The 26,863-nt window shown below is 54.7% G+C and overlaps 10 protein-coding genes across 12 annotated transcripts, besides 12 other annotated features; 4 read left to right on the top strand and 6 right to left on the bottom strand.

Annotated features, from left to right (window-relative positions):
- The first annotated feature begins 479 nt into the window (after positions 1-479).
- Positions 480-748: a repeat region (potential rRNA).
- A 157-nt stretch (positions 749-905) lies between these two features.
- On the bottom strand, positions 906-1,432 carry EKO05_0006096 (Endo-1,3(4)-beta-glucanase; the record flags this gene model as incomplete). Its single annotated transcript, XM_038939955.2, has 2 exons — positions 906-1,369; positions 1,420-1,432. The coding sequence occupies 2 exons, from the start codon at positions 1,430-1,432 to the stop codon at positions 906-908; spliced, it is 477 nt and encodes a 158-aa protein (XP_038799106.2).
- Positions 1,433-1,558: 126 nt separating this feature from the next.
- On the bottom strand, positions 1,559-3,324 carry EKO05_0006095 (Endo-1,3(4)-beta-glucanase; the record flags this gene model as incomplete). Its single annotated transcript, XM_038939632.2, has 2 exons — positions 1,559-2,827; positions 2,875-3,324. 2 exons carry the CDS (start codon positions 3,322-3,324, stop codon positions 1,559-1,561), a joined length of 1,719 nt encoding a protein of 572 aa, XP_038799105.2.
- Positions 3,325-3,866: 542 nt separating this feature from the next.
- Positions 3,867-3,913: a tandem repeat.
- A 12-nt stretch (positions 3,914-3,925) lies between these two features.
- On the bottom strand, positions 3,926-6,859 carry EKO05_0006094 (uncharacterized protein; the record flags this gene model as incomplete). Its single annotated transcript, XM_038945923.1, has 1 exon — positions 3,926-6,859. One exon carries the CDS (start codon positions 6,857-6,859, stop codon positions 3,926-3,928), a length of 2,934 nt encoding a protein of 977 aa, XP_038799104.1.
- Positions 5,089-5,139: a tandem repeat.
- Positions 6,615-6,650: a tandem repeat.
- A 248-nt stretch (positions 6,860-7,107) lies between the features above and the next one.
- On the top strand, positions 7,108-7,650 carry EKO05_0006093 (uncharacterized protein; the record flags this gene model as incomplete). 2 transcript variants are annotated; one of them, XM_059636729.1, is made up of 3 exons in its annotated part: positions 7,108-7,302; positions 7,392-7,588; positions 7,647-7,650. In XM_059636729.1, the coding sequence occupies 3 exons, from the start codon at positions 7,108-7,110 to the stop codon at positions 7,648-7,650; spliced, it is 396 nt and encodes a 131-aa protein (XP_059492712.1). The 2 variants fall into 2 exon arrangements, with proteins under 2 accessions (XP_059492712.1, XP_038799103.1); XM_038939633.2 differs by having other exon boundaries at positions 7,618-7,650.
- Positions 7,578-7,789: a tandem repeat.
- Positions 7,790-7,796: 7 nt separating this feature from the next.
- Positions 7,797-7,900: a tandem repeat.
- A 91-nt stretch (positions 7,901-7,991) lies between these two features.
- EKO05_0006092 (uncharacterized protein) lies at positions 7,992-8,906 on the bottom strand (the record flags this gene model as incomplete). Its single annotated transcript, XM_038945922.1, has 1 exon — positions 7,992-8,906. The coding sequence occupies one exon, from the start codon at positions 8,904-8,906 to the stop codon at positions 7,992-7,994; it is 915 nt and encodes a 304-aa protein (XP_038799102.1).
- A 3,501-nt stretch (positions 8,907-12,407) lies between these two features.
- Positions 12,408-12,566: a dispersed repeat.
- Positions 12,567-13,064: 498 nt separating this feature from the next.
- Positions 13,065-14,188: a mobile genetic element.
- A 1,064-nt stretch (positions 14,189-15,252) lies between these two features.
- On the top strand, positions 15,253-15,837 carry EKO05_0006091 (uncharacterized protein; the record flags this gene model as incomplete). The annotated part of the gene is made up of 1 exon (XM_038945919.1): positions 15,253-15,837. One exon carries the CDS (start codon positions 15,253-15,255, stop codon positions 15,835-15,837), a length of 585 nt encoding a protein of 194 aa, XP_038799099.1.
- A 1,359-nt stretch (positions 15,838-17,196) lies between these two features.
- Positions 17,197-17,241: a tandem repeat.
- Positions 17,242-17,535: 294 nt separating this feature from the next.
- EKO05_0006090 (Vacuolar membrane antiporter with Ca2+/H+ and K+/H+ exchange activity) lies at positions 17,536-19,307 on the top strand (the record flags this gene model as incomplete). Of its 2 annotated transcripts, XM_059636728.1 has the most annotated exons (4): positions 17,536-17,539; positions 17,874-19,116; positions 19,165-19,226; positions 19,276-19,307. In XM_059636728.1, 4 exons carry the CDS (start codon positions 17,536-17,538, stop codon positions 19,305-19,307), a joined length of 1,341 nt encoding a protein of 446 aa, XP_059492711.1. The 2 variants fall into 2 exon arrangements, with proteins under 2 accessions (XP_059492711.1, XP_038799098.1); XM_038939602.2 differs by having other exon boundaries at positions 19,165-19,307.
- Positions 17,557-17,615: a tandem repeat.
- Positions 17,758-17,787: a tandem repeat.
- A 124-nt stretch (positions 19,308-19,431) lies between the features above and the next one.
- Positions 19,432-19,450: a tandem repeat.
- A 1,608-nt stretch (positions 19,451-21,058) lies between these two features.
- Positions 21,059-22,619, top strand: EKO05_0006089 (uncharacterized protein; the record flags this gene model as incomplete). The annotated part of the gene is made up of 2 exons (XM_038939627.1): positions 21,059-21,231; positions 21,287-22,619. 2 exons carry the CDS (start codon positions 21,059-21,061, stop codon positions 22,617-22,619), a joined length of 1,506 nt encoding a protein of 501 aa, XP_038799097.1.
- Positions 22,620-23,272: 653 nt separating this feature from the next.
- Positions 23,273-23,860, bottom strand: EKO05_0006088 (uncharacterized protein; the record flags this gene model as incomplete). Its single annotated transcript, XM_038945918.1, has 1 exon — positions 23,273-23,860. One exon carries the CDS (start codon positions 23,858-23,860, stop codon positions 23,273-23,275), a length of 588 nt encoding a protein of 195 aa, XP_038799096.1.
- Positions 23,861-24,337: 477 nt separating this feature from the next.
- EKO05_0006087 (Protein-tyrosine-phosphatase) lies at positions 24,338-25,020 on the bottom strand (the record flags this gene model as incomplete). Its single annotated transcript, XM_038939822.1, has 2 exons — positions 24,338-24,694; positions 24,751-25,020. The coding sequence occupies 2 exons, from the start codon at positions 25,018-25,020 to the stop codon at positions 24,338-24,340; spliced, it is 627 nt and encodes a 208-aa protein (XP_038799095.1).
- Between the last annotated feature and the right edge of the window lie 1,843 nt (positions 25,021-26,863).

Below are 26,863 nucleotides of genomic sequence, written 5' to 3'. Positions count from 1 at the left end.
ACGGAGGCGCTTCCTTGCGCTTGATTTGATTCAGCGACCACGACCCTCCTTCCGCCACCAAACCAGCCGCAACCCCACAGGAAAACCCAACTGCTTTTACCACGCTCCCAAGCATATCATGCTTCTCGTCGCGGTAAAGACAGCACGCCTACAGCACAGGCCGATGCCCGACACTCCATCGAACAGGCTGATGTATAAACCGTACCGATAACGCTATTCGCTGCAGACATCGCACTACCACTTAGCTGTCTAGCCAGGAAACGAACTTCTGTGTATCTCTGAGGCGGGATTGGATCGTCTGCGAAGTGCAGTGCTGTAGGCAAAAATCTAGGTCCATGAAACGAAATTTCTTGCGTTGGCTATTTTCATGCCCTACGCTATCCTGCTTGTCCACCATGTATATGTGGCTTCAGCACAATCTCTGGCGCGGACAGTGTCTACGGTCTTCGGACGCCGCTGAGAGATGTGCAAGACCATGGAAGGGCGGGAGTAATCATGACTCTCTCAAGGTAGCCAAATGCCTCGTCGTCTAATTAGTGATGCGCATGAATGGATTAACGAGATCATCACTGTCACTATCTACTATCTAGCGAAACCACGGCCCAGGGAACGGGCTTGGCCAAATCAGCGGGGAAAGAGGGCTAGTTTGACATTGTGAAAGGACATAGGGGGTGTAGGATAGGTGGGAGCTTCGCCGCCGGTGGAATCCCACTACCCTTAACGTTTTCTTACTTTTTCGATGAAGCAGTGGCCACTGGATTGGTGGTGAAGGTCGAGGTAATGGAGTGAAGATAGCTAGTCGTACTTGCAAGGAAAGACGTTTGAGCATGCAGAAATATGTGTCATAGGTCTCCAAATCCATTGCCGCAGGCACCAAGGATACCTCTTATCCTTCCCCTCACCCCCTACCGACTCCTACTAAATTCCACCAACCCGGCCGCCCAAACCAAGTACCAAGTCCTCGACGCCCCACCGTCGATCCACCTCTCATCCCAAAACCCGCCCACTCCATCACGAAAGAACCTAAAACTAGCTCTCGGATCCACGAGCGCAAGATTGGCGTGCAGCACGCCCTGCCACCCGCCCCCGACGCTGTCCTCCAGCGTCCTGCCGCGCGAGAGCAGCGCGTCCCACTCCTCCCTGACAAAGCCGCGGGGGCGGAGAAATGCGCTCGAGGGGTTGAGAGGTACCATGTGGATGCCATGGATGAGGGCGGCGGAGTCGCCGAAGTAGGTAGTGTTGTCGATCTTGTCTTCGAACAGGACGCCCGTTATTTTGTTGGGGGTGAAGCGAGGGGGCTGGATGGAGGTGGAGAGGAGGTAGAAGTAGGTGTTGAAAGAGCGCACTTGGATTGCGAGCATGAGATTGCCTGGAGGACTGTCAGTGCTGGAACTGGTGAGGAGTGGACGAGCCGTGTACCTCGTTTTTCCATGTTTACATCCCCAGTCACCTTTCCCCACATCTTCATCGCGTAGCTTGCGAAGCCGTCTTCACTCGTACTCTCTTGATCCTTCCCGTGTGCGCTCTCGAATAACCCTTTTGCCCAGCTGTGGCCGTGCTACCAGTCAAAGCTGCGTGAGAACGGGTAGTCTCGGCCGTTGTAGTCGCTCTCGGCGAAGTCTTTCACAAGCATGTTCGTCCACGCTTTGTTGTCACCTTGCATGAGCCAAACCGGCTCTAGATATGCGATAATTGCCGCAGTAAACACAAAGTAACTGAAGTGGATGTGGTGGTCATTATAGTACGTGTTTCCAAAGTCAGCACCCAGATCACTGAAGCCAGCATAAGATACGAGTCCCTTCCAGCTGTTATCGTAGTAGAGAGGATACCGCTGTTGATTCTCCACATACTTCGCCATCTCCTGCTTGAGCTTTACTAGGCCGGCAGCGGCAACTGCATTATTGCCAAGCACGTCTTTGATGACCCACACAATGACCGCAAACCTGGCGAGCGCCTTGCCAGCATAATAGTACGAGTCTGGTGGTATAGATTCAGTCATGGCGCGCCGTAGATCGCGCTCTGCGACCGAGCCAATGAAGGCGAGAACGTCGCGAGGATAGCGCAGCTTCGCGTTTGCGCTCATGGTAGGGCTCCAGGGGCCGAAAGACATCGTGATAGGGAGGTTCGTTTCGATGAAGGTCAAGTTCTCAGCCCAAACAGCCGTAGCCTTGCCTTTTGTCGAGGTGCGCAGCTGTAGTACGGTGACTTGCCCCCTGAGCTCCGGATCGAGAGACTGGATGTGATGTGGCAGAGCAAACATGAGCAAAGGCGCAGTCCCGACTTTTGTGTAACTGAACGAATACATGGCTCTCATCTCGTCAACGACTGCAGTGAGCTTCGCTTCGCAGACAAAAGCACCAGCAGCCTTGTCATAGATGGCTTCTCCTCTAGCCCCCATTGGATTCTTCGCCACCTGGATGGTTCCTTGGAAGGCTGATGGACCGAGCACCGTGTTCGTGTCGATCTTGACGAAACTACCAACTTCGTACGCGAAACCTGGCACTGGACTGACATAAGCGAGCCAGTCCCTACCATCAAAGTCCTTCAATCGGTACTTTGCCGTTCTACCGATCATGGTAGATCTTCTGAACTCGATGAAGCCTCGTCCGCCGGTCTGTATCGTGGGCGTCGCGTTCCTGTAGCCAGCAGTGACAAAGCTCATCCCTTGCACGACAGGAAACGTGATCTTTGGCTCCTGGATCTTGGAGTGTGCATTCAGGTTAATGTTGACTGAGAAGGGCAGGTGTGTGTCGGTGGTCAAGGTAGTCTGCGCGTCGAGTTCAGTCGCGGAGAGGATGAGTGACTGCTTGCGAGGATTGTTAAGAATCTGGACAGGGTGTCAGCTCTCTGCAAAACTACTCAATGGTGTCCTACCCTCGGGGGCTCTCCCGGCCCATACTGCAAATCGACATCCTCAACATGCCCAATATTCATGCCCCATGTCTGCAGCATGCCTGACTCCTGCGTGCCCTTGCCCCACCACAGCGCGTAAGGATGTGTCCAGATCGGCTGGTTCTGCCCGCCGAGAAAGGCATTGGCGTAGAACTTATTGGTATGCAGAGTGCGCAGGTCGTCGTCCTCAATACCTTTCCTTGGCACAGGATGGTGATTGCTGATCGGGACTTGCGGTAAGATGGCATCGGCCTGCACTGGTACGAAGATATTGTCAGGCGGCACTTCATCGCTGCTCGCAGTTGCAGCGACTCCGTAGCCGAGCGAGGAGAGTATGTTTTTGCGGCGCTCGCTCCATGTGCGCGGTCTTTTCTCAGTCGTGTCGAAGGCGATTGCGGTTATAGACTGTTTCCTGGAGATTTTACGGCCCATGGACGGGTGAGCTTCTTCAGTTCTGGGTGCGAGTCGGTCCGCTTGAGTGGATGTGCTGGAGGTGATTGCGGTGACTGTCTCTTGTTTCGAGCCTATGTTACCCATAAACAAATCCACTCCTCAGTCTTGTGTGCAGTAGGAAAATGTCGAGAACTAGGCAGGAGATTTCAACAGGATCAGGACTTGTACACCAGTTATAGGTAGGATGAAGATAGGTGGCGGTGTGAGTATCGCTGAGATGTCGATCCACCTCGACAATATGCGTCAAGACGTCGTCTCGGTAGTTTTGGAAGGTGCAGACGTGCAATCTCTTGTATGAAGCAGGTGCAGAGCGTCACAAAGGAACTAACGCTACTCTTCATCTCAACATACGATTCGACGATTCTGTGCGGCTCAACGTCTTGGGGAAATAAGAGAGGTGTGGTTCACAACGCGCGATTCAACGATAGCGAAAGTCTTCATTCGAGCACCTACGCCCTGACACCCAACAAACCAGACCTTACTTTTCTTCGCAACGCCAAACGCCGTCTATGCACCCTCTCCCACATCCACATCCACATCCACATCCACATCCACATCCACATACCACGTAACGTAAAGTCTAAACCAGCGGCTTCCGCATCGCCCCAATAACACCCCCCTTAATCAACACCCTCGGGAGTACCGCATCCTGATGACTCTTCTTGGTGGTCCACTCGCGTCCCTTCGGCTGTCTGAGGCTGCGTTCATACTGTTCCTTGCTCTCAAACGGGAACGGCAAGCTGCTAGCCAGGTACTTTTTGTTCGGCTTGACCGTCTTCTCGTTGATGATGACGCGCTCGAGGTTGCGGTCTTTGCGCTTCGAGGCGTCGATGCCAGGGGTTTGCGTCGTGGTCTTCCAGCCCCGGTTGCGCCGCTTTTCGGCTTTCGTCATGCCGTCGCCGGCCCACGAGCCCCAGCCGGGAAGGACGGTGGTGGTTTCTTTGGCGGCTTCGTCTTTTGTTGTGGTGTCTTTTTCGAGGCGGAAGTCGGCGGCTACGTTGTCGCCGGCGAAACCCTTGGCGGTGAGGAGGTGGTTGCGGGTGAGGTTTGTGAGGTCGAGGTCGTCCCCTTCGTCTGAGTCGGCTTGGGCGTCGTGGTCCGAGTCTTGGTCGCCGAGCACGGTGGCCCAGCCGTCGTCGTCTGTGGCGGTGATGCGCTGTTGGAGGAAGTCGTCAACACTCTCTTCAGCAGAAGGCTTGGATGTAGATTCCGGCTCGTCTTCATCTGCAAAGTCGGTAAAAGGGAGGAGGTCGTTTTCGGCGGCCGCGTCGTTTTTTTTGCCTTTCTTCGCTTTGGCTGCTTTGGCAAGGAAGGGGTTCGGTGCATCGACATCAGCATCAACACTCGCACTCTTCTGCGCCTTGCGTGTGCCGTTCGACTGGCCCGTCGAGAAGGGATTCTTGGGCTTCTCGGCCTTGCGGGCACCGTTGGAGAGCCCGTTCGGGGTAGTCCCGTCCGCCTCCTCATCAGAGCCAACATGCTCCTCGAACTCGCTGCCCTTGACCTGCACAGCCGGTGTGACGACCTTTCCAGGCCTGTACTTGCGCCGCCCAACACGGGTGGCATTGTCTTCGACCTCGTCCTGACTGTCCTCGCCCGCCAGCTCGCGACGCATGCTCTCAATCGCCTGGTTGTTCTCTGAGCGCTTCGCCGCCTCAGCCTTCTGCATGAAGGCCATTTGCCCCAGCTTCGAGCCCTTCTCGGAGAACGGGTTCTCCAGCTGTCCGAGTTGGCGCTGCAGAAGCTCGTCGTCGTCGGCCTCGCTCTCCTCCTCGCTCTCGTTACCGTCACTCGGCACATCAGACCCCTCATCGTCCGAGTCGCGAACCTGCTTGCCTTCGATTCGGCGTCTGAGCTCCTCATTGCGTTTCGCCATCTCGGTGACACCAGCGAGCGCGTCCTGGTCCCAGACGGCGCGACCCGTAGCCTTGATGCCCTTGGCCCATTTGCCCTCGCGGTGCTTGGCGCCCATGCGCTCCTCCGCCCTGCGGCGATCGTTGTGCTCGCGCTCTTCCTCAGAGAGGTCAACACCGTCCGCCTTGAGCTGGTCGCGCTCCTTCTCGAGTAGCCTCTCGCGCTCTTTGCGGTGGACGCGGCGGTAGGCCTTGCTCTTGATCTTCTTGATGCGCTTGGCGCGCACCTCTTCGCGGAAGAGGAGCTCGCGCTCCAAGCGCAGCTGGGCCCGGCGCCTTTCGACTTCTTCAATGGGCATCTTGTTGGTCTGGAGGACTTCCCACTTCTGGATCTGCTCTTCGTCGTCCTTGCCGTTGGAAAGGCCGCTCTGCTGGAGGATGGACTGGATCGTGCTCTCGAGGTCATTGGCGGGCGCGGAGGTGGTGGTGGGTAGGAGGCGGTCTTCACCCATGGCCTTGCCGGCGTCTTTGTGCTGCAGCGGGAAGGACAGGTGCTCAGCGCGGCGGTTCTGCTTGATGGTGTCGGTCCAGCGGTCGAGGGTCTCGTTGGCTTTGGCGTTGGCGGCCGCGCGATCGAGCTTGTCCTGCTGTCGCTTTGGCAGAGGTGCGTCGAGCTTTCGCGCAATGTCGTTGCGCTTTGTTGTCTTGTCGTCCCGCAGCAGCTTGAGTGCGCGCTTCTTCTCCTCGTCGGCGGTCTTGGGCTTGAAGCTGAGTAGGTCGACCTTTCGAGACACGCCAAACTCGTCTGGTGCCGCAGACTCGTGGACTTCGACGCGCTTGCCCTTGGACTTGCCCTCGTCTCCTGCAGCGAGCGACGAGATGAGATCGTTTAACTGTGCCTGGCGGTCTTCCTCGTCATCTTCGTCGTCGCTGGACAGATCAGTCGCGCCGTGGTTTGCCACATCCTCCCCCTCGCTCGGCTCTTCACTATCGCTCCCAAAATCGGCCTTGTTCTTCTTTTTCCGCGCCTTGTCCTTCTTCTCCTCGCGCTCATCTTCTTCATACTGGTCGAGGGCGGTGGCCAGATCGATGCCCTCCTCTCCAAAGTCGTCCGCCTCCTCTTCTTCCTCCTCACTCTCGTCCATATCGACATCGCTCTCCCCCTCGTTGACAATCTTGCCCTTCTTCTTGACCTTGAGGTTCTTGCCGTTCTTGCTGCTCCCGCGGAAGCTGTACCCCTCAAAGCGCTCCTCATCGCTCTCGCCAAACGCCTCGTCCGAGTCGATATCCTCGTCGTCGTCATCGTTCACATGGCCCATGGTCCACGTATTCCCCTCGCTATCGCTCCCCTCGTCATAGCTGTCATCTCCCCCGCGTCTCTTCACCTTCTTCCTGCTCCCGCCCTCCTCGTCATCCTCGTCCTCGTCCTCGTCGTCGTCGTCGTCGTCGTCGCGCGCGCGCTTCTTGTGGAAACTGGGGTCCAGCTCGCCGAGGCGGTTCTTGCGGATTTTCGTCTTCTCCGGGTGATCGTACTGCGCGATGGCGAAGGCGTTGAGCGCGCGCTTGCTGGCTTTCTTGCTGTTTCGCTCGCCGGGCGCACGACCTTTTTGCTTGGGCGGCGCGGCGCTCTGGAGCGAACTGCGCGCTACACGGGGAGGCATGTTGCGGGTATGGAGCCACACGACGGTTGTAGGGGAAGGGCGTGTAAGTGTGGGTGCGAGTTGGATGGGCGAAATCTTGGCACGCACTTTTTTTGGCCGCCCCGTGCGTTCGGAGGTCCGCACTGCAGCCACGAGCGAGCGCAACATCGTCGAGCCGGCCGTGACTGCATTTGCGCCTCCCACCCTCGCTCTCCAGCAAGCCTCTTGTCCGTCTGCCTCCTTGCGCCAGGCGCGCCTCAGCTACCGCCATGTTCAAACCCACCCCCGCCCTCCAGGGCACGATTCGCCGCCTCCCGCTCTCCACCAAGCAGGCCGGGCGCGAGTACTACAAGGGCAACCGCGTGGGCTCCATGGGCACCATCAACCGGTACGGCAACTTCACGCCGGACTGGAACAAGATCCGGACGTATGTGTTTCCCGTGCACGGGACGAAGAATGCAGAGGTATGGCATCACCCTTGCCCTTCGCCACTACGCCTTCCTGCTTGCACGGCGTTATTGGCAGGAAAGACAACGTCTAATGCCAATCACAGTTGACGCCCTTTGTCGCGCAGACCATCCAGAAGACACGCACCACCGATGCTGGACAGGCTGAGGTGTACCCCAAGCGCTTCACCGGCGAGGACTACCTGCGCGCGTGGAAGATGGCAGGCGGGCATGATGTCGTTTACACCGAGGGCCAGGAGAGCAGGGGGCGGGCGAACATGCCGGTGCCGTTTGAGGAGAGGAGGTGAGTGTTGGAAGGGAAAGAGAGAGGAGGTGAGTGTTGGAAGGGAAAGAGAGAGGAGGTGAGTGTTGGAAGGGAAAGAGAGAGGAGGTGAGTGTTGAAAGGGAAAGAGAGAGGAGGTGAATGTTGAAAGGGAAAGAGGGAGAGAGATGAACGTGAGAGAGAAAGAGAGAGATGTGAACGTGAAAGATAAAGAGACAGAGATGAACGTGAAAGAGAAAGAGAAAGAGAAAGAGAAAGAGAAAGAGAAAGAGAAAGAGAAAGAGAAAGAGAAAGAGAAAGAGAAAGAGAGAGAGAGAGAGAGAGAGAGAGAGAGGAGAGGCTTGGTGGTTGATCGTATTTGTATACATATTGTACATTTCTAGGGTATCATGTACGTGCTTGCTCTTCACCAACACCATCACCATCACTGCTCGAGGCGCTTCACAGCGAAAAAGTAATTCCCCCAGTCCTCACCGCCCTTGACCTCCTTCCACCCAAAGCCTGGCACGTACATGACACCCAGACTGCGCACGCTCGCGCCATCCCACCCAGGCTCCTTGGCAAAATACCCGCGCAGCTCGTCTTCATTGACGTACTTGCCCCACTCGTGCGTCCCCTTGGGCACAATCCCCAGCACATCCTCGGCCAGGACGTTCGTCACCAGCCAGCTAGTCCACGTGCGCGCAATCGTGCTCATGACGAGCCAGCCGCCCGGCTTGACGTGCGGGAGGAGGTTGGAGATGAACGGCCCAGGCGCGTTGACGTGCTCGAGGACTTCGAACAGCGACACGATATCGTAGGCTTCGGCGGGTGTTTTCGGCAAGGGCAGCTCTTCAATCGATGTGTTGAGGTACGTCAGCCGCCCGGGCTCCATCAGCAGCGGATCGCGCCTCTTGTGGCCCTCGGCGATTTTCAGCACGCCTGGTGTGGGGTCGATGGCGGTCACGCTGTGTGTGTCTGGCAGGCGCGCGGCAGACTCGGCGAAGATGCCGCCGCCGCATCCAATGTCGAGGTACTTTAGCTTCTGCGAGGGCATCACAGGGTCGTTGAAGCGGCACGAGGCGATGAAGTCGTGGCGCAGCGGGTTCATGAGGTGCAGCAGCCGCGACGAGCCGTGGGGGTCCCACCACGACGAGGCGAGGGCGTTGAAGTGCGAGACTTCGGTTGGGTCGACGGTCGAGGCGGAGGGGTTGTGGCGTTGTGTTGGTGTCGTGGTGAAGGCGCGGGTGGTTTGTATTCTTCGAGGTAATGTTGCTCTTCTGAGTTGTGCAGATAGACGCACACAACGCTGTATCGGCTGTATCGAGCGCATGGCCCGCGCTGGAGTGTGTGGCCGCATTGTGGGTGGTTGTTCAACTGCACGCAGCGATGATGAGGTCGCGCACTTGATGTCACTCCAGCAAGTCGCACAGGCCACCTTCTGTCCCTATCCATCTTCGACCTTCCACTCCACTTCTCACGACCACAACCACAAACAAATTGCAATTGCATGCTCACAGCCTCAAGTCTTGATTATCAGAAAATAACCCATCTGACCGTCGAGTACGACCGCTCCAGATCGAGCTCAAAGATGACGTATCCTTACTCCCTGCTGATAGGCTTGATGAGTCCCTGCCTGATGCAGCCTACGCTCAGCCTGGTCCAACGTCGCCACTTCAGTCCACTCGTTGACCGTACACTTCACGCTTGCTCATCTCGTCTTTGATTCTTTTCCACACATCGCCTTCGCTTGTTGTTCTCACTTTCATCCTCACATTATGGTCAACAGGTCTTTCTGCACACTATACTCGCGACTTGGTCTACTGGGACTGCCTGGAGGCTTTTGCAAACGGAAGCCTCAAACGAGCACTGGATTCTCACGGTTCAACCAACCAAATGGAAGAACAACGCGATACTCTGTACACTGCGTAGAACACTCTCCTTTCCGCGTATGCAGCTTGTCAGTTGACGTATAAAAACGGAAGCTAGTCGCCTTGTCAGGAATCGCGCAGCGTGTTTCAAATGCACTTCAGGACAAACTCTTTGCAGGTCTCTAGCGATCTCAGTTTGTAGAGCACTTGTGCTGGCATCGTTTCGGAGGCAATCTCGTTGGGCGAGAACCGTGTATGGCGCCTTCTTGGAGCTGGATCAACTGTGATAATCCTCTCTTCATACCTACAGACTTTTGGAAGGCTCCACATGATGAGGACGCTCAGCTGATTGAGCTCACTGTGAACGCCAAACCGTCCAGGGCGCTTGTGGATGGCTTCGCCAGGCGTAGATGTAGGCTTGTAACGCCACTGCTCCATTCTATTGACCGGGAGGAACGCTGGATGGCATTCGGTGACAAGAAGACGCAGGGCAAAGTGTATGACCTGAACAACGTAGTCTACCTTGACCATTTTTCCCCTGTGGATGCTACCGAAGGCAGACTCGAAGTTCATTTGCTGGTGCTGAACAAACGGTCCGAAGGAAACGAGCTGGGAACCCCAACCAAAAAAACCCTTTCTCGGATTAGTTATGGTGCCCTCAGCCACCCAGATGAACGCGTTCGAACACATCGGCTTCTTCACAAGCAAAGGTTCCATTGACAAACTGCACGCGTCTTTCGATCGCGAACTTCCCAAGAGACACGCGCAAGCCGAAGAGCAAATCATCAGGCTCGTATAGACTTTACACAAGACACCCGCAATCACGCACAATCATCGCCCCACTAGTCTCTTTTAGAGCTCTCCTCTAACCAGATCCTGCCGCTAGGTTTATCCGCCACTGATTCAAGCCATACAAATCCCTTCTACATGTATGCAAATACCATCATCCCCCCGTCCTTCACCGTCCTTGGTAGATACAGTCAGCTTGCGAGATGAGAGACCCGGCGGCTTATCGATAGCGCAGGACTGAAGAACTCGGCGGGTTTGAGCGTGTTGGACTGTATGCTGATTCTCGATACCGGGTTGCGAACGTGGCGTTTGGCCGGTTTACGTCTAGTGCTGAATACGCTGGATACGGCAGAGGCCCTGTGAGATCAACGAGTTGTGGTGTTGGATGGGGAGTAACGAGGGATCGTTTGAGGTCTTGGTGGGATGTGGTAGTTTTACAATAGAGAATATAGTACGTAGTAGCTTATTTTGTAAACCGTATTGCGGTTACTGTAGATTCTTCTACGTGCTGTGTGTAGATGGGTAGGTAGTAGTAGTAGTAAGGCTGTTGATAGTGTAGGGAGTAGGTTTAGATACAGAGACCAGACGGAGATGTGAGTAGATACATAGATCATTATCGAGAGAGCAGTGTTTACACTATTCTGATATCACAGCAGAACCCGTCTTGAAAACTACCCACGGTACAATAGACCTCTGTCCATCACCCCTAGGTAGGCGACAAAACAAAACCCAAAAGCAGTTTGGCAGTCCCAATCCTCTCCCATAGAGTAGCAGAATACAGGGGACTGCTGCTGCGATAGGGATCATTCTCTTCAGGACTAACACTGCATCGAAGACAGGACCTGACGACATCTTTCATGCCGTTTTCAGCTGCGTAACGCAATTTAATATATCTGACTCCTCTAAAAAAAAAAAAAAAGCAGATTTGCAACTTCGTCTTTGCCCATTCTGTTCGCCTCGCAAAGAGTTGGCATAAAGCTGCGGCTCGTCTCCATGCCTGTGGCAACAGGCGCCTAATAAGAGTGCGGCCATAGCTTGGTTCTTGGCTCCAGCGTTGACCTCCAAGGCTGTTTCGTTTTTTTCAACGGTTTGTTTCACGGCGCCTAACAAGAGTGCGGCCATGGCTTGGTTCTTAGCTCCAGCGTTGACCTCCAAGGCTGTTTTGTTTTTTTCAACGGTTTGTTTCACGTCGGTTCCAGCCGCAGCGAAGCTTTCTTTCATGGTTGTGCTCTTGGCTGATTCTCGATGGGGACACCTGAGTTCGTGTTGGCAAAATCGTGGCGCTTTCCATCTGAGAGCTGGCCCGGGAATGTATAAAGCGCTCTGCCGAAAGCGGTGTTGTTTGTTCTTGCAGCAGCGATGAGTTGAGGATTTGAGATGGACGGCGACGTCGGTGCAGGGGACTGGTACTTGGACCGGAGATTGAAGCGACCGAGTAGTTTGCGTTTGGAAGACATCGTTCGTACGTTTGGTGTTTTGTTTCAGTGCTGTTTTTCCCAAAGAATGTTCAGCCGTTTTCGACTGGCATCAACACATGACGGATTTGAAAACGACCTCGAGCTTCGGGGTCGCGCCCTCATATTGTTACCCCGGAGGTTTTATAAGATTCTGTCAGGCTAACTGCAGAGTCACTCCAATCGATATCGAGAGACACTTGGTATCTGCATGGCGCAGGTGTGTGGGCAGTGCTCTCAGAAGCCTGTGACTCGTCTACCGAGAGCTCAGCTTGCATATGTTGTCGGCATTTCTGCCTCGCGGTGCGTCCGCCTCTGAACTAAACACGGTGTCACATCACAAGGCTGAGGCGCCGATGCCTAGAAGATTCTCTGAGCCCAGAGCGTCAAGAAAATCGGGATGCCGAATCTGACCAGACCAATCGACCGATTCACTGTTTGTCCCACATCTCAGTACTACCTGCTAGATCTTGGACCTTCCGAAAGTCGTCACGCTCGGCACTGGGTCTCTCCTGGCAGGAATCCGAGCTTGTTGTCTTCATCCATCATGTAATAGACCTCTCAACCGCGTTTTCGCCGACCCTCACATTTAAGTAGGCTTTGCTGCTCTTTCTGTTGCAAACTCGCGTAGACATGGCAAAGAGCAGTCCGTTCCATCTTGAAGCGGTCGGGCCAGTAAGTCGTCCGTGAGGACGAGACGTTGGGTTCCGAGAGACTTGACGGCTTCAAACGGGCCTTGACTCCGCCTACGATGGTATAAGGCATAGGTAGTGTAGGTGGATCCGGCACAGCCAGGGTGCTTGTCGGATGACGCGGAATGGCTCTAGTAACAGAATTACACCGAATCGTACCTGATTTTGTATATATTACAGTGCTGACTTGTCTTCTACTGCATCCACGTGTCATCAACACAATGTCTTCAACCCGCATTAACTTAGGCCCTGTTTACTTTCGCCGATTTATGCGCTGATTTCTGTGTTGGGTAGCGTTACGCGGCGTTAAAATTAGACAGGGAGTTGCAGTAGCATGTACTTAGCAGCTGTAAATTAGTAGATAGGGCTGTTTACTTTTACAAATTTGCTAAGATAGGTCACGTGTGCGAATACAGAAAGTCCTGTGTTAAATACAGAAGTTAAAAGGCCCTGTATTTAATACAGGCTTATTTGTATAAGACAAATTAGCGGTCTAGTGCACTATCCCCTTTTTTAACACTAACAGGAACTCTAAACCTTATTTACTAGCAAAACGCCCTAACTATTAAAAACCAGTGATTAAAAGTAAACAGTCCCAGTTTATCTAATATCCAACACAGAAATCCACCGATTTTCAACACATCCAGGCGAAATCAGCGCACAAATCGGCCAAAGCAGACACGGCCTCAGCCGTCAACGCCGCCATCAACGCCGAGATGAGCGTCTCCAGGTGCAGACACTAGCCCTCACCGGCCACACCCACAGTTCCACAGTTCCATTACCGACCTTCTCACGATACCAGAGACAAGTCAGCTACGCAATTGCCAGCGAAACAGGTCCCACCAAACGGCGATGCAGTCGCCCAAAAACCCTCCCAGATGCCCAAGTAGATGAGCTTACGGCTCTTTTGTCCAATCGTCGAAACAAAGCCGTCAGATGAGCTGTCTAGCTCTTGCCACTGGCTCTCTTGCCGCTGGCTCTCTTGCCGCTGGAGTGTAACACAGGATGTAATATTCCGGGCTCTCGAGAAGAGAGGATACACACGCTGAATTGCACGTGCCAAGTCCCTTCTTACCTAGTTTCATATGGAGTTACGTCTTGCGTGGGTTCGTGAGCATGGTAACTAGGAGGAGCCGTTGCAATAGTGGAGGATATTGTGGAGCGATGAGACGTGGGTTACTAGGGGAATGCATCACAGAACGTGGGTAACACGCAGAGCTGAAGAAGAGCTTACACCCACGTGTGTTGTTGACGAGCTGCTAAGAAGGCGTGGGTGGATGTTTTGAGGCGGCCTTTTCTGGGACTGCAAGAGGTTATTTGCTCTTTTGGGAGGAGGAGTGGAGGACTGGTGACGGGGTGAGGTACTGCGGAAGGATCGTTCTACTTGTTTACGGCTGGCTTTGCATAATTCCTGACCTTTGATTTGATTATGCGGGATTCTGCCCCAGGCCACCCTCAACAAGCTCCAAGAAAGAGGTGTCACACTCATCTTCTGACCTCATTCTCACTATATCTTAATCTAATCAAGACTATTTAGGATAAGATGAAGGATCATATTAAGCTACACTACCCAGATTTAGCAGGAGGCAGTATACCCCCAAGAGACTTGGGGGTATCATGCAGGAGGCGCGGGATGGTTTAACCGCTAAGGACTTCAGAAGCGTGATCAACACTGAGAGACCAGTGCCAGGCAGTGGTTGACGCTGGTGGCAGTCAGAGAGCACTGAGATTTGTACGTAAAGTATGACAAAGCTGAGATAGATTTATCCGAAAAATACAGCTAAACACCCTTGCAGACCTTCCCCACCTTCGCTGCTTATGCCTGATGCCATAGTATATATCCGAGAGTCGTGAATCCTCGATGAGGTTCAGAGGTTGTAGAATGAAGGTGGGAGTTGAGACGCCTTGTATTGGCTTGAGGCATGCTTTTGTGGGTTTGTAACACTGGTGCTTGATAAGCTAAGGATACGGAAGCGTCCATCAAGGGCCTATTCTGTGCCTGCCCAAGACACCGCTCTAAGTCCGATCAGGCACCGTCATGGTTTGCGATCGAAGCTAATCGGTTGGGAGAACAGGAGGGTTTGGCGGTGAAGGAGAGTCTAGCATGTTAGCGCTTACAGGATGATCTTCATCTCTGTCGGCACTACGCCGTAGCCTATTGTAAGACCAGTAGGGATCTCCGGTTCCTTCAGGCGATCAGAGCTCTACCTGCTTGTTGCTCCGTGTTGGCCCTGCGGCTGGTGGTTGAGCAGGAGGCTAGTAAGTCTGGTCGAGACAGATGCTACACAGGAGCTGGCCACCCAACACAGCCTCATGTCGTTGCATAACACATTCACGCTACTCTAGCACGCTGGAACCAACCCAGTGTTCCAAACTCGGGTTACCAGATTGTGGCTCTAATTCAAGTCTTACAATCGAGCACCAAACAGGCGCTAACCCGCTTATTGAAAGAATCCTCATCAGGAGATGCTTCCGGTGATTTACACGGCCAAAGGGAAGGTACTTGGAGAAAATACGGATGGCAATCGCTTAGTTTGGTAGACGCTGACTACACCATATTACCGCCGAGGGACCAATCGGGTGACGGGGGTAGACCAACACACTAACGACACTCCTACACTCACTCTCTAGAAGTCTTCGGAGCAGAGTCCGGCCTTGAGACAGCTGTCAGACCACATGATATCCGGAGATACCGAAGCCCAGAACCTGGTGAATAGGACAGTGCTTACTGCGGCATCGATGTCGTCACTCGTCTGCTCAACTGTAGGCTATAAAAGGATTCTGCTCCCTCGTTTCTTAGATGTTGTATCACACGAGTCGAATCTGGCAAACGCAGAAACGTCGCTACTACACACCCAACCACAAATCTTCAATCGATAAAATCTTCGATCCTGCTCACCATGTACTCCTACCTCCCCACCCTGTTGATGGTCGGAACACTTGGCAGTCTCGTCGCGGCCGATAACATCTACACGTACGTCAAGCCCGGCTGCGCAGGGTCTGCCTTCTTCTTCAAGGACATTGACCACAACGTGTGCGCGTTGTCGATTACGTCCAACTCGACCACCTCCATCGCCGACGCGATCGCGAAGAACGTGACGCTCGTGCACTCCAGCAAGCTCGAGGTGCAGGAGACCGGCAAGAAGCAATTCATCGGCTGGGACCAGGGCCCGGATTCCAACTCCGACGGGCTGCTGCAGTGCGGCCACATCATCGTCAACAAGGCCGTCAAGGACCGCGAAACCTGCATCGACGGAACCCTTCACGGAGTCAGCTGGACGGAGCCTGGCGACGACAAGAGGAAGCGCGATGCGTTCACTTGCTCGGGATCAACGGAGCCAGATGCTGTTTTCTTGAATGGAAAGCACTACACCACAAACGGAATTCCCGAGGAAGACGCTGGTAGACTGAAGGAGTTGGTGTTCACAGACGGCAACGATGTTCCGAATGACCTACTCAAGTATGAGTTCACACCCAACGTCTAGAATCTGCTGTAGATCCTAGCAACCGTAGGAGGGACAAGGCGACAGGATTTGTGTGCCAGCAAGAACACGTGGGCTCAAGTACATAGTCTGGACACATTGGTACCGAGGGTGGAATATACTGTGAGCTCTTTTCAATATACATTCTGTATCGCATTTTCCAGTCGTCATGGCCGCGCAGTGAAACGTGTGAAGCCCAATCACGAACGCAATAAGCAAATAAACTTGACCGTCTACCTTCAGTCGCTGAACCGCGGCCCAGCACCCGTAACCGTGATTAGGCGTAGATGGGCAGTGTTTCGCTTAAGGGGCTGGCATAACCAGGACTGGACGACAGAGGGGCTCTCTGGTCGGTAGGTGGTTCTGTTAGTACGGTTGCTCTTTCCGCACAACGACGTCTGACATGGGTTGCAAAAGCGAGGATTGGGCCTAGTTTGGTCACTTTGGTGAGCGCTGCGGGGTCTCGAGGCTTCGAAAAAGAGCAGGTACGAGCTGAGACGAGCTCGAAACCGGGCCAAAGTGGAAGGTTTTGCTTGAAATTGAGAAGTGTATCAGAGTCGATAGGTATCGGGGAGAAGATGTAGCTTCATGATGTTGCAGCGCGTCGCCAAGCTTCTCGAGCTCCCATTGCGCAATCAAGGAGCAAGGGCAGTGATTGCCAGTGTCTCCACATGTCACTTTGGCGCCCAAAGGCTAATGGAACGACGAGTGTACATGTGCTCTTGCCGCACAAGGATTCAACGCTCCGTGCCAGACATGTGCTTTGATGGATCAAGTTGAAAAGGGGACGCATCAGAGCGCGTGGCAGTGGCAGTGAGTTGCGAGGTACGTGTCTCCCTCCTGGCGTACAAACCACGCTCACCACGAGGGACTATGACGTGTAAGCTGGGCGACCCGATACTCTGTGCCAAGGCTGCTTCTGCGGTGTACAGAGGAGGAGGAGTCGCGAGAAAGGAGTGCACTGTGCAGCCGGTATGCATGCTTCCTGGAAGTTCCAGGCTTGACCTCGGTGGCTGGTGGTCTCCACGGGCGGTGCCTCGCGGGGCCGTGCGGTCGAGGATGGACAGGCTTGGCGCAATGACGTCGGGCGCGATGTTGGGCTACACAGGAAGCGCAATGTTGGGCTACACAGGAAGCGCAATGTTGGGCTACACAGGAAGCGCAACGTTGGGCTACACAGTAAGCAGAAGGTGTTGGGTCCTGTTGGAAACGTCTTCTGCCGTGCCCTGCTGGGAAACGTCTTCTGCCCACTACCCGCTGTTCTGCAACGGCGCCAGGGGCAGGTGGAGCAGCGTGTGCCGTCGGTCGGTCGGTCGCGCTTGGGCCTTGGGGCAGTGCTGCTTGCTGAGGACCTCCCGAGTCCCAGCCATCCTCCGTCATCAGCAGCCAGCCAGCAGCCAGCAGCCACGGTCACGGTCACGACGCTGCTGCGCCCTCTTTCCCCTCGCGCTACCGCCTTTTTCACTTGCACTCAACCACAGCCCACAGCCTTTGCGCACTCTGATTGCTCGGCCTCACAGTCCATCCTTCTGTCGGCCCTTATCGCCAATCGCTTGAATTTGAATTGCATTCCCACTGCTACAGCGCCTGCTACAGCGCCCAAACCTAGCAGCACGCCTCTGACACGCTCCTATACCTGCTATACCTGCTAGCCACGCCCGCGCCCGTGGTACTCCTGCCCTCTGCGCCCGCCGCACAGCAATGAGTGAGTTTTGCATCCAACTGCCCGCACCTGCCCGCACCTGCTCGCACCTGCCCGCACCTGCTTGCACCTGCCCGCATTCGGTGAGCCGGCTCCGTCGCCCGCCGTCTTGGACCACTGCAGTGACTGCCCCCTCCAACGCTCCAACGCCCGCCCTGTGGCCAGTGACCTGCCTCTGCCAGCTGCCACCCGTCCTCGAATCGTCGGCGCCAGGCCCAGCACCACCGCTCCCCTCCCCTCCGCTCCCCTCCGCCGTCTCCGTCGCAGCGCTGTGCACTGTCCGATAGCACACATAGCTCACAACCTCTCGGCGCTCTTGGCTAACCGGACTTGGCAGAAAACATAAAGCGAGACTTCCACCGCGTCGGTCGCCACGGCAGCACTCGCTCCTTCAGCGAATCGAACATGCCGCAACAACTGAATGGCTCGACTGAGCACACCCCGCTGATAGCCTCCACCCGCGCCGACGAGCCCGCCTACACCCGGCTGCCCAAGCACGTCGTCCACCTCGTCTACCAGACCCTCGTCAGCAACTATGTCAACGTCTTCCTCGTCTTCGTCCCCATCGGCATCGTCGCCGGCGCCATGGGCTGGAACCCCACCGCCGTCTTCAACCTCAACTTCATCGCCATCATCCCCCTCGCCGCCCTGCTCTCCTTTGCCACTGAGGAGCTCTCCGCCAAGCTCGGCCAGACGCTGGGTGGCCTCATGAACGCCACCTTTGGCAACGCCGTCGAGCTGATTGTCAGCATCGTTGCCCTCAAGCAGGGCGAGATCCGCATCGTCCAGGCCAGCATGCTGGGCAGCATCCTCTCCAACATCCTGCTCGTCCTCGGCTGCTGCTTCCTCGCCGGCGGCATCCGCGAGCAGGAGCGCAGCTTCAACGAGACCGTCGCCTCCACCATGTCCTCGCTCATGGCCGTCGCCTCTGCCTCGCTCATCATCCCCGCCACCCTCTACGCCACCATCTCCGGCGACAAGCAGAACGGCGGCACCCACGAGGCGGAGAAGAACGTCCTGCTCCTGTCCCACGGCACCTCGATCATCCTCCTCATCCTCTACATCCTGTACCTGTACTTCCAGCTCTACTCCCACCACGCCCTGTTCGCCGACGTCGAGAACCAGGAGGGCGGCGACGACGAGAATGAGGACGGCCAGATCCTCTCCCCCGTCGCTGCCGGTGTTGCCCTGGTCCTCGTCACCGTTCTTGTCGCCGTCTGCGCCGAGTACCTGGTCAATAGCATCGATTCCATCGTCGAGTCCGCCCACATCAGCAAGACGTTTGTCGGCCTGATTTTGATCCCCATCGTTGGCAACGCTGCCGAGCACGTCACAGCCGTCATCGTCGCCTACAAGGGCAAGATGGACTTGGCCATCAACGTCGCAATCGGCAGCTCCATGCAGATCGCCCTCTTCGTCACACCCTTCTTGGTCATCCTCGGCTGGATCATGGGCCAGCCCATGACTCTGCACTTCCAGGGCTTCGAGACCATCATCTTCTTCATCTCCGTCCTGATCGTCAACTACTTGATCCAGGACGGAAAGAGCAACTACCTCGAGGGCGCCATGTGCCTGGGAACGTAAGTATCCTACCCCCCAAGATGGCCACATACGCTAACGTGGAACAGCTACGCCATCATTGCGCTCGCCTTCTACATCTACCCTGACAACGTCCAGGGCGACCCCACTGGTAATGGCCTCATCCAGAGGTTCTTTGCCACCAACTAAACGCTGGCCAGTCAACCCTCCTCCCCCCTATCTAGTCTCCTGAGACGGCGACTACAACCGAAACACGGGCGCCCGTAGACCGGCGCCATGTCTGTTTCCTTGTGTACATTTTCTGGATACCAGTCCGCTCTGAAAAACGACGGGCTTCTTGTTTCCTGTGTGTGTGATTTTTTTTTTTTGTTTTTTCCTTTGTAGCCTAATCTGGACCGGCGTCGATGGCGATTCGGAAACCAGGGAGAGGGGAGAGAATCGGCGATGCTGTGTCCCGGGGAAGATGAATGCAAGGTGGACGGCGGATCTAGATGTATGATAAATAAGTAGTAGCAATATGTACCCCAAGAAAACTCAAACCCCGGCGACGGAAGATCGATACATGTGGAGCTCTTCCCGTGCCACAAATCAAAACAAGCCACACAATGTGCCAGTCGGCTGTTCATTCAAGCCTTTGTCCCCTTGTCGGGACCAGCACGGACGGGGAAGATCCCGGGCCAGGCTAGAACCGCGTCCTGGGTGCATCACCGCCTTGGATCTTCACCGCCTTGGATCTACACGTCGCGCGAGGGAATGGCGCGCGTGGGTAGGACGATTGACGTATTGCCACGCTGTGCCTGTGAGGGATTGAGGGATTGAGGGTGGACAGAATACACGCCGCGGTTCTCGGGAATACGGCTGGAGATTTGGAGCACCGCATTGTTGGTATTTATCGACATTGCTGTTTAAGATAGCATCATAGGTTTGGTTATTGAGGAGAAGGTCTGCAGTCTGGTGGTGCATGAATACTGAACAGTAAGTGGCACGACAAAGATGCCACTAGCGTTTGCACCATTCTCCATCATGGAGAAAATATGTACTGCAGTCGGCGGCAACGTTTTCGAATTGGTGGTTGTTCAAATATTCTTTCTTATATTCGAAAATTAACGCCGAGTGGGAAGTCAGAAGTGTGGATAATCTCTGTTCTTTGAGACATGCATACGCAGAAGAACTTTGCTCCTGACGTGGAATTTTTTCAGAGCTTTTGGATGTACCGGTGAGTAAAATTCGATGATAAGGATACAGAATATGCTTGTAAAGAAGAACTAGGGAATTTCGAGGCTTGGAGTACACTGCGGATTCCAATCAAGTTGTAGTAGCGCGCAAAGCGTTTTGCTATACCTAAAGACTGCTGAAGAGTCGTTTGAGAGTGTTACACGTCTATTTGATCGAAAGCTCTTGGTTGTCTGGGGGCAAGGACTTTACAGCAAGCAAGCAATCATAACAGTGGAAACAAAGCCTTGAACGTAGCATGGCGAAAAGTCGAATTAGCATCTCTTCGGCAACCTCGTACAAGACTCAATATCAAGCAGGTGACAGACGTAATGTTGTTACGATATCCATGTTACTGTTGCCTTGACACACTACCTTCGAGACAGGGATGAGTGAGTCTCCACTAAGCGAGGCGTCTCCCGTCTCCTCACCTTTTCCCATCTTCCCCCTAGCCTCACTGCATCTCCCTCATAACATGCAGCCAGTCCCAGACTTCTCACAACATGACAAGCCCTGTCAGCACAGTTCTCCGGTGGCTGAAACTACATGCCGTCTACTGTATGCATGCCTCAACCAACTCATCGCAAAAACTGAATTACAGACCCGGGATGTCGGCACTAGCTTGTTCACTGATTGGCTGGGTACGCTTTGTGTAATCTACACCGTAAGGCTGCCAGCCTTGGGTGGGCTTGGCGACACCGCGAAATCAAGACAGAGTCGTGTGATGAACGGGTTTCTCTTCTCTTTTCTTCTCAGCAACAGTGAGCCATTATGACTCAAGAGAAAGTGCGTGCAGACCTCGAGCCCGCAGTGGCCCAGGAAGCGACGACGAGGAAATGGTGGAAGAGAAAGAGGGTTTGGGTCTCGGTGCTTGTTCTGGGGATCATGGTCTTGTTTGGAATCGTGTTTGGTGCGGTGTATGGTGTGAAGAGATCGCAGTCCAAGTACGTCCACGATTGGCAAGTATCTGTCTGGGTTGCTGTACTGACAGACGTGTAGTGAATCCGAACGCGCCCGCGAACGACTGTTCGCAGCACAGGGTGCGACGTCTGTGCCTTCATCTAGTCAAGCAAGCTATGTAGCGAATTCGGCTTCGACCTCTCCCGGTGGAATTTTGACTTCTGGGTCTGTTCCCACGCCTACGGACTCTCGTTCCAACACTGCGTCTTTCAGCTCCACCTCCACCTCCTCGCCATCCTCCTCGCCACCCTCATCGCCACCATCCTCTCCAGGAGCCATGTTGTATCCCCAAGGATTAGTCCCACGCGACATCAGCGCCGCAGTTGCAGCCCCCGCCCTCCTCCTCTGGGACCTGCGCTCCGAAGGAAAACTATGGAAGCTAGAGTACGGCAGCGCCTGGGAAGCGTACAGCGGCCGCCAATTTCTCGTCGCGCCCGTCACTGTGTGCACCAGCGATACAACGCAGACAGCCGTCTCTGTCGACGGCACCAGCGGCCGCATCGTATTCATGCATTTCCGCGACGGCCAGTGGGGAAACTGGGAGGAACTCGACTTTGCCGCGCAGTTCTTGACGCGACCGACTGTGATTTCCAGGGCGGAAGGGAAGGTTGATGTCGTGAGTATTGATTCTAACGGGTACATATGGGCCGTCTCGTACGACGGAAACGTCTGGAGCGAATGGACCGAGCTGGGCGCTGACTTCGCCGGCGAAGTGGCAGTGACATCGTGGGGCGAGGACAGAATCGATGTATTTGCCAAATCAAGGAATCTGGTGTTACACAAGCATTGGGTTCCCGACTCGGGATGGGCGGAGGCATGGGAGAGTCTTGGTGATCCCTTTCCGAGTACCTCTTCCATCGAGGGATTGATCGCGTCTTCACCTCTCGCAGCGTCGTGGCGCGACTCTGATGGCAGCGACGGCGTCATCGATATCGTCGTCAACAGAGGCAGCACTGTGCACAATTTGTTCAAGAACGGCGCGTGGAGCGAGTGGACGATCGTCTGGGCCAGCCACGAAGGCTACGAGTTCCCGGACACGCAGAGCATGATCCGAGGCGACGGCGTGGATGGCCGCCCGCTTGCGCATCTCGTATCGCGCGGCACGGATGATTGCATACACTACACTGCGTTCAACGGTACGAGCTGGGATTTCTGGAACATGTTGTGGTGTCTTCGCAGCGACGATGACTCGACTCACCTCGACTACCCGACACAATACTTACCTACGTTCATGGTTGACGGCGGAGAAGGGAACGTCGAGGTACTGGCACGGAATCTGAAGGGCAACTTCCTTCGATTGGGAGTGCATGGCAGTGCTGGAGATGAGTGGTCGAACGACAACTGGGAGAATTTGGGAACCCCAGGAAATTAAGCGACGGATTGTAGAGTACTTACTTCATGTGTTCTGAAGGTGTTGACGAGCCAAGAGCGCCAATACTGACGCTTACCATGTGCTGTTGGACGTATCAGAGCGAGGTGATGCCTCGAATACCGCATGACGGCTGAGCGAGTGTGCTGGGCCGCTTCAGGGAACGTTACACCGGGGTAACTCCTAGTAGTTTTGCAACAAACCACAGCCACACCACAGCATCGACATCAGATACCGAGTAGTGCAACGTAAAGCTTCCAAGTATCACTACAGTAGTTCAATGATCAGCCTTCAGAGCGGCGACTCTGCCGCTGCATCAACAGCCGAAATAAAATCACATTTGAGTCAAGAACGACAATATGAGTGCTACTCTTTCTGCTCTTGTCCTTGGCCTGTAGGTTGTTTGTTCTCTTGGATTCTTCTCCTCGGCGCTTTGGATCTACTCGTAAAAGTCCCTTCACCTGCTGAAATCAAGATAGCGTGGAAAAAGACACAAAGGCGCATGCATTCACTAGGCTTTCATGTCAGTTCGATGGTCTAGAGTAGGTGGGGGAGGCATCACGAGCAAGCATAGTCAGAACAGATCTATCATGATTCCAGCCGACCGATGAAGCTATCCAAAGCGTGTGGCGATTTTGGAAATTCAAACACTCCGACTATTGCACCTGCGCCGCAAGCGACGTAACCTGATCCAGCAACGCCTTGCTCTCCCCCGCGGCGTTCTTCGTAACCTTGTCCCTGAGGTGATCAACCTGCTGCCCCGCTGCGGCAGGCGGATTGCCCTGCGCTGTCTGGATCCTGGAAACTTGCATTTGAAGGAAGAACTTGGGGACCTTGATCGCCAAGCTACCGCCGACGCTCCTGATGCCGGCTTCCGTCGCGAGGTACACGTTCAGATTGTTCTGGAACGTCTGCAGGTCTGTGTCGGCAAGGGGCTCGGCGGTTGCGAACTTGCTAAGTGCGAACTCGAGAGGCGTTTGGGAGGATTTGGAGAAGTCGATTGCGGAGAACTTGGAACTGCCTGAGGAGACGTCCGGCACGTTGGAGATTGTGGTGGCGGAATTGTCGCAGGTGACGGCACTTTGGATGGAGGTCACGGTGTCGGCGATTTCGGCAGGTAGGGCTGTGTTGCCGATTACGAAGCACGCGGCAGCCTGTCGGGATGTGAGGTCGGTGGTTGGGAGGGCTGCAGAGGTGGAGAGAATGCTCAGGAGGGCGAGCGCTGATGCTGTGGTGGAACGCATTTCGAATGTGATGCGAGGGCAAGAGTTAAGGGCCGGCCTGGAATTCTGGAAACGAAAGCGACGGTTGAGTGAAGAGTGTATGGCTGAGGTGCTTCATTTTCGCGGCAGTCGACCATGAATTTGTAGATGCCTCACAGCCGCGGTGCCAGTTCTCAGGACTCAAATTCAGGCGTTGTTTTGTGAGAGGTTGTAGATCAGGCACTTCTCGCGGCCTTGTTGTGTCACAGTAGTAGTCGTGACAGTTTTGACAGGGCTGGTTGTCCGTTTTGGGCAACGCCTCGTCTCAGGTGGAGTTTTGGGTTCGCGCAGCACGAACGACGAACCTCGTTCGGCTAACGCACCCTCACGGTTGTCCAACTACGAACAAGTAGGACTGGCGATTATGCTCTCGAGACCCATGAACTTGCCGCAAGCCGTGCTCTGCGAGGATGAGTCCAGACGAGCGATACTGTGAAGTGATATTGAAAGTCTCCTCTTCTAGGCATGCTCGCGTCCGTGCCTCTTCCTCCACCCCCGGACGCCCTCATCAATCACGTCCCTCGAGACTCCTCTTGGGACCAATTTCATCGTAACGCCGAGCACTTCCACATTCTTGTTTCTGCTCTCGTCATCAAAGAACAGCATCTCCTCGTACTCTATCCCACTGTCTCTGTGTATGCGCTCGAAGTGCGTCGTCTTGCTGCCGGGGTAGATCTGCAGGTGGTCGAAGTAGTCTATTGCACGTGTCGAGGAGCCGGAAGAACTGGGGATTTTCAGGAGCCTCAGCATTTCGCGGCCGAGATCTGGCGCGTGCGTGCGGGAGGCGGCGCCAACGAGGATGTTTTTCGCTTTGAGCTGGAACCAGTCAGCATCTGCTTGCAGCTGTACGAAGTATGCGCAGGGTTGCATACCGCCACGAGCACGCCCCCAACATCGTTGTAGAAGCCGTATGCCTCCCCGTACCGATCCTTGACCTTCAGCCCGCCTTCTGTCGCCTTGATGGGCCCTGTGACATGCGTGTCTACCCAAAACGGCCACAATGTGTAATCTAGGTCGAACACCATGATTTTCGGTAGCGGTAGACCATCTGTGAATGTGGATGGCCACTGGACCTTCTCTGGGAGCGTTGTGGTAGTCGCTGTGTCATCTGACCGTGACGAGGTGCCGCTGCGGCGGGGCATTTTGAGGGTTTGCAGGCGCAGATGAACGGGGATGAACAGGTATACAACAGCAAATATCGAGAGCGTTCTGAATAGAAAGCGAGCAGTCGCCAGTTCAGCTCCACTGCGCGATGCGACAGTTTGCGAAAATGCTCATTAGTTAGGTACAAGTGGCGCAGCTGCGGTGACGTCACGCGTTGGCGGATCGCCTCTTTCGATCTTCTGTCGCGAAGAAGGCCAGAAGAACGGACGTTACAGATCTGCGTGTAAGAAAGGTATCGGCAGGCACTATTACCTTCTGAGACAATGATCTGTAATACGCTGAGAAGCTCTAGTCTTCATTGTGAAAGTAAAGAATTCACCACCCTACTCTGGATTTCCTGTAATACGAGTAGACAGCTTTCCGCAACTTCGGCCTCGTCTATCATGGCATGACATAGATCTGCCATTATGTTGACGAGCTTTATGCAAATCATAACGATGCGCTCCTGAGCTCGCCCGGGCAAGTTTGTCCAGCCAAGGGGCACCTTGCGTCCTGAAGTGCGGACGTGACTTGACGAAAACTTGGTGACGGATCAAACTCGAATCTTTCTTGTTTACCTAACGGTGTATGACTCGGCCCCCTACAGCCATAGACTACCTGTCGCTTCGGAAAGTGTTGGATGTAGAAGTATATCGCTAGAATATAGCAACGACCGGATTGCTGTGGAGCCTGCACCGCCAGGAAAGGATGGCCCCGTGCTGCGTTTATTGATCGTTGTTCGACTGCGTCAACATTGCCTCGACAGAGCTACAGGTAGGCTCGGTGGGGAACTGCACAAGACTGATTCAAAGCCTCAGCAAGTGTGCTTCTTGGACGGGAATTTCCAACATACATGGGTGAAGGGCGAGCTGGAAGCGCTTGATTAAGCATCATGCATTTGCCTTGAAACACGCTCGAGACCCTAAACTAGTTCGAGCATGCGGGATCCCAGCCTCCTGTGTCTGGCTGTTCATGAATCACCAAGTCAAAACGCACAAAGAACATGTGCATGATAGGTCGCACCGCAGCTCACGGCTCCACAGCCTAGTGACACCCGTCCTGTGAGCTCGATAGACCTTCTCAAACCCTCGCACGCGCTGTGGGTATCGGCCAAGGTCAAAAGGAGCCGGCGGTGTGTCCAGCAGGTTAGATTGCAGATTTGCTCCACAGCCTGTAAGAGACAGGTGAGAAGATCATCGCATTTTGATAGCCGAGGCCAAGCATTCTGCTAGCGCCGGGCTAGGCAAGATCCCCGCAACGCGTGAGCCTCACGTCTGACCTCCGAACGTCACAGACGCAGCTCACAATGCCTAGTAACGAGCCAGTGCAGACGCCGTTGCTCAGACAGATATCGTCATTCTGTTAGTGTGACAAGCAGCAGCTTCGACATCATGACCTGGTTTACAGCATCGCTTCCGCCGAGGTTGATGAACACGTTCCCCTGAGAGGTACAGGTCGACGGCAGTCGCGTGCCCAATAGGAAGGTATGACGGCCATGCCCAGTCCAAGTCGACTACCCCAGATTTTCGTCCCCACTCGTAGCCGCTATCACTCTCTGTGATTTTCCAAGAGCATGCCTATCCATACATTCGTCCTCTCTGTTGTCGCGCATACGCGCCGAGTAGTCGACGTCGGAGATATCCCTTGATTCGCTTCATCCCAACGTTCATCTGCAGGTACAGCATCTTGGCGTTTGTAACGGCACCCAATATAAACCGCTGCTGCTTGCCCATGGACAGGGATCGAGTCATTGATCTCCGTTTGCCAGACCCCCTCCACTAGATGCATCATGCGCTGTGGAAACATGGCAATAGATCAGGGATGGAGGTGAAGGTGCATATC

This window comes from Ascochyta rabiei, chromosome 9 (assembly GCF_004011695.2).
Source record: "Ascochyta rabiei chromosome 9, complete sequence".
Classification (NCBI taxonomy): domain Eukaryota; kingdom Fungi; phylum Ascomycota; class Dothideomycetes; order Pleosporales; family Didymellaceae; genus Ascochyta; species Ascochyta rabiei.
Note: the sequence above shows the minus strand (reverse complement) of the source record. Positions and strands in the feature narration are given on the sequence as shown.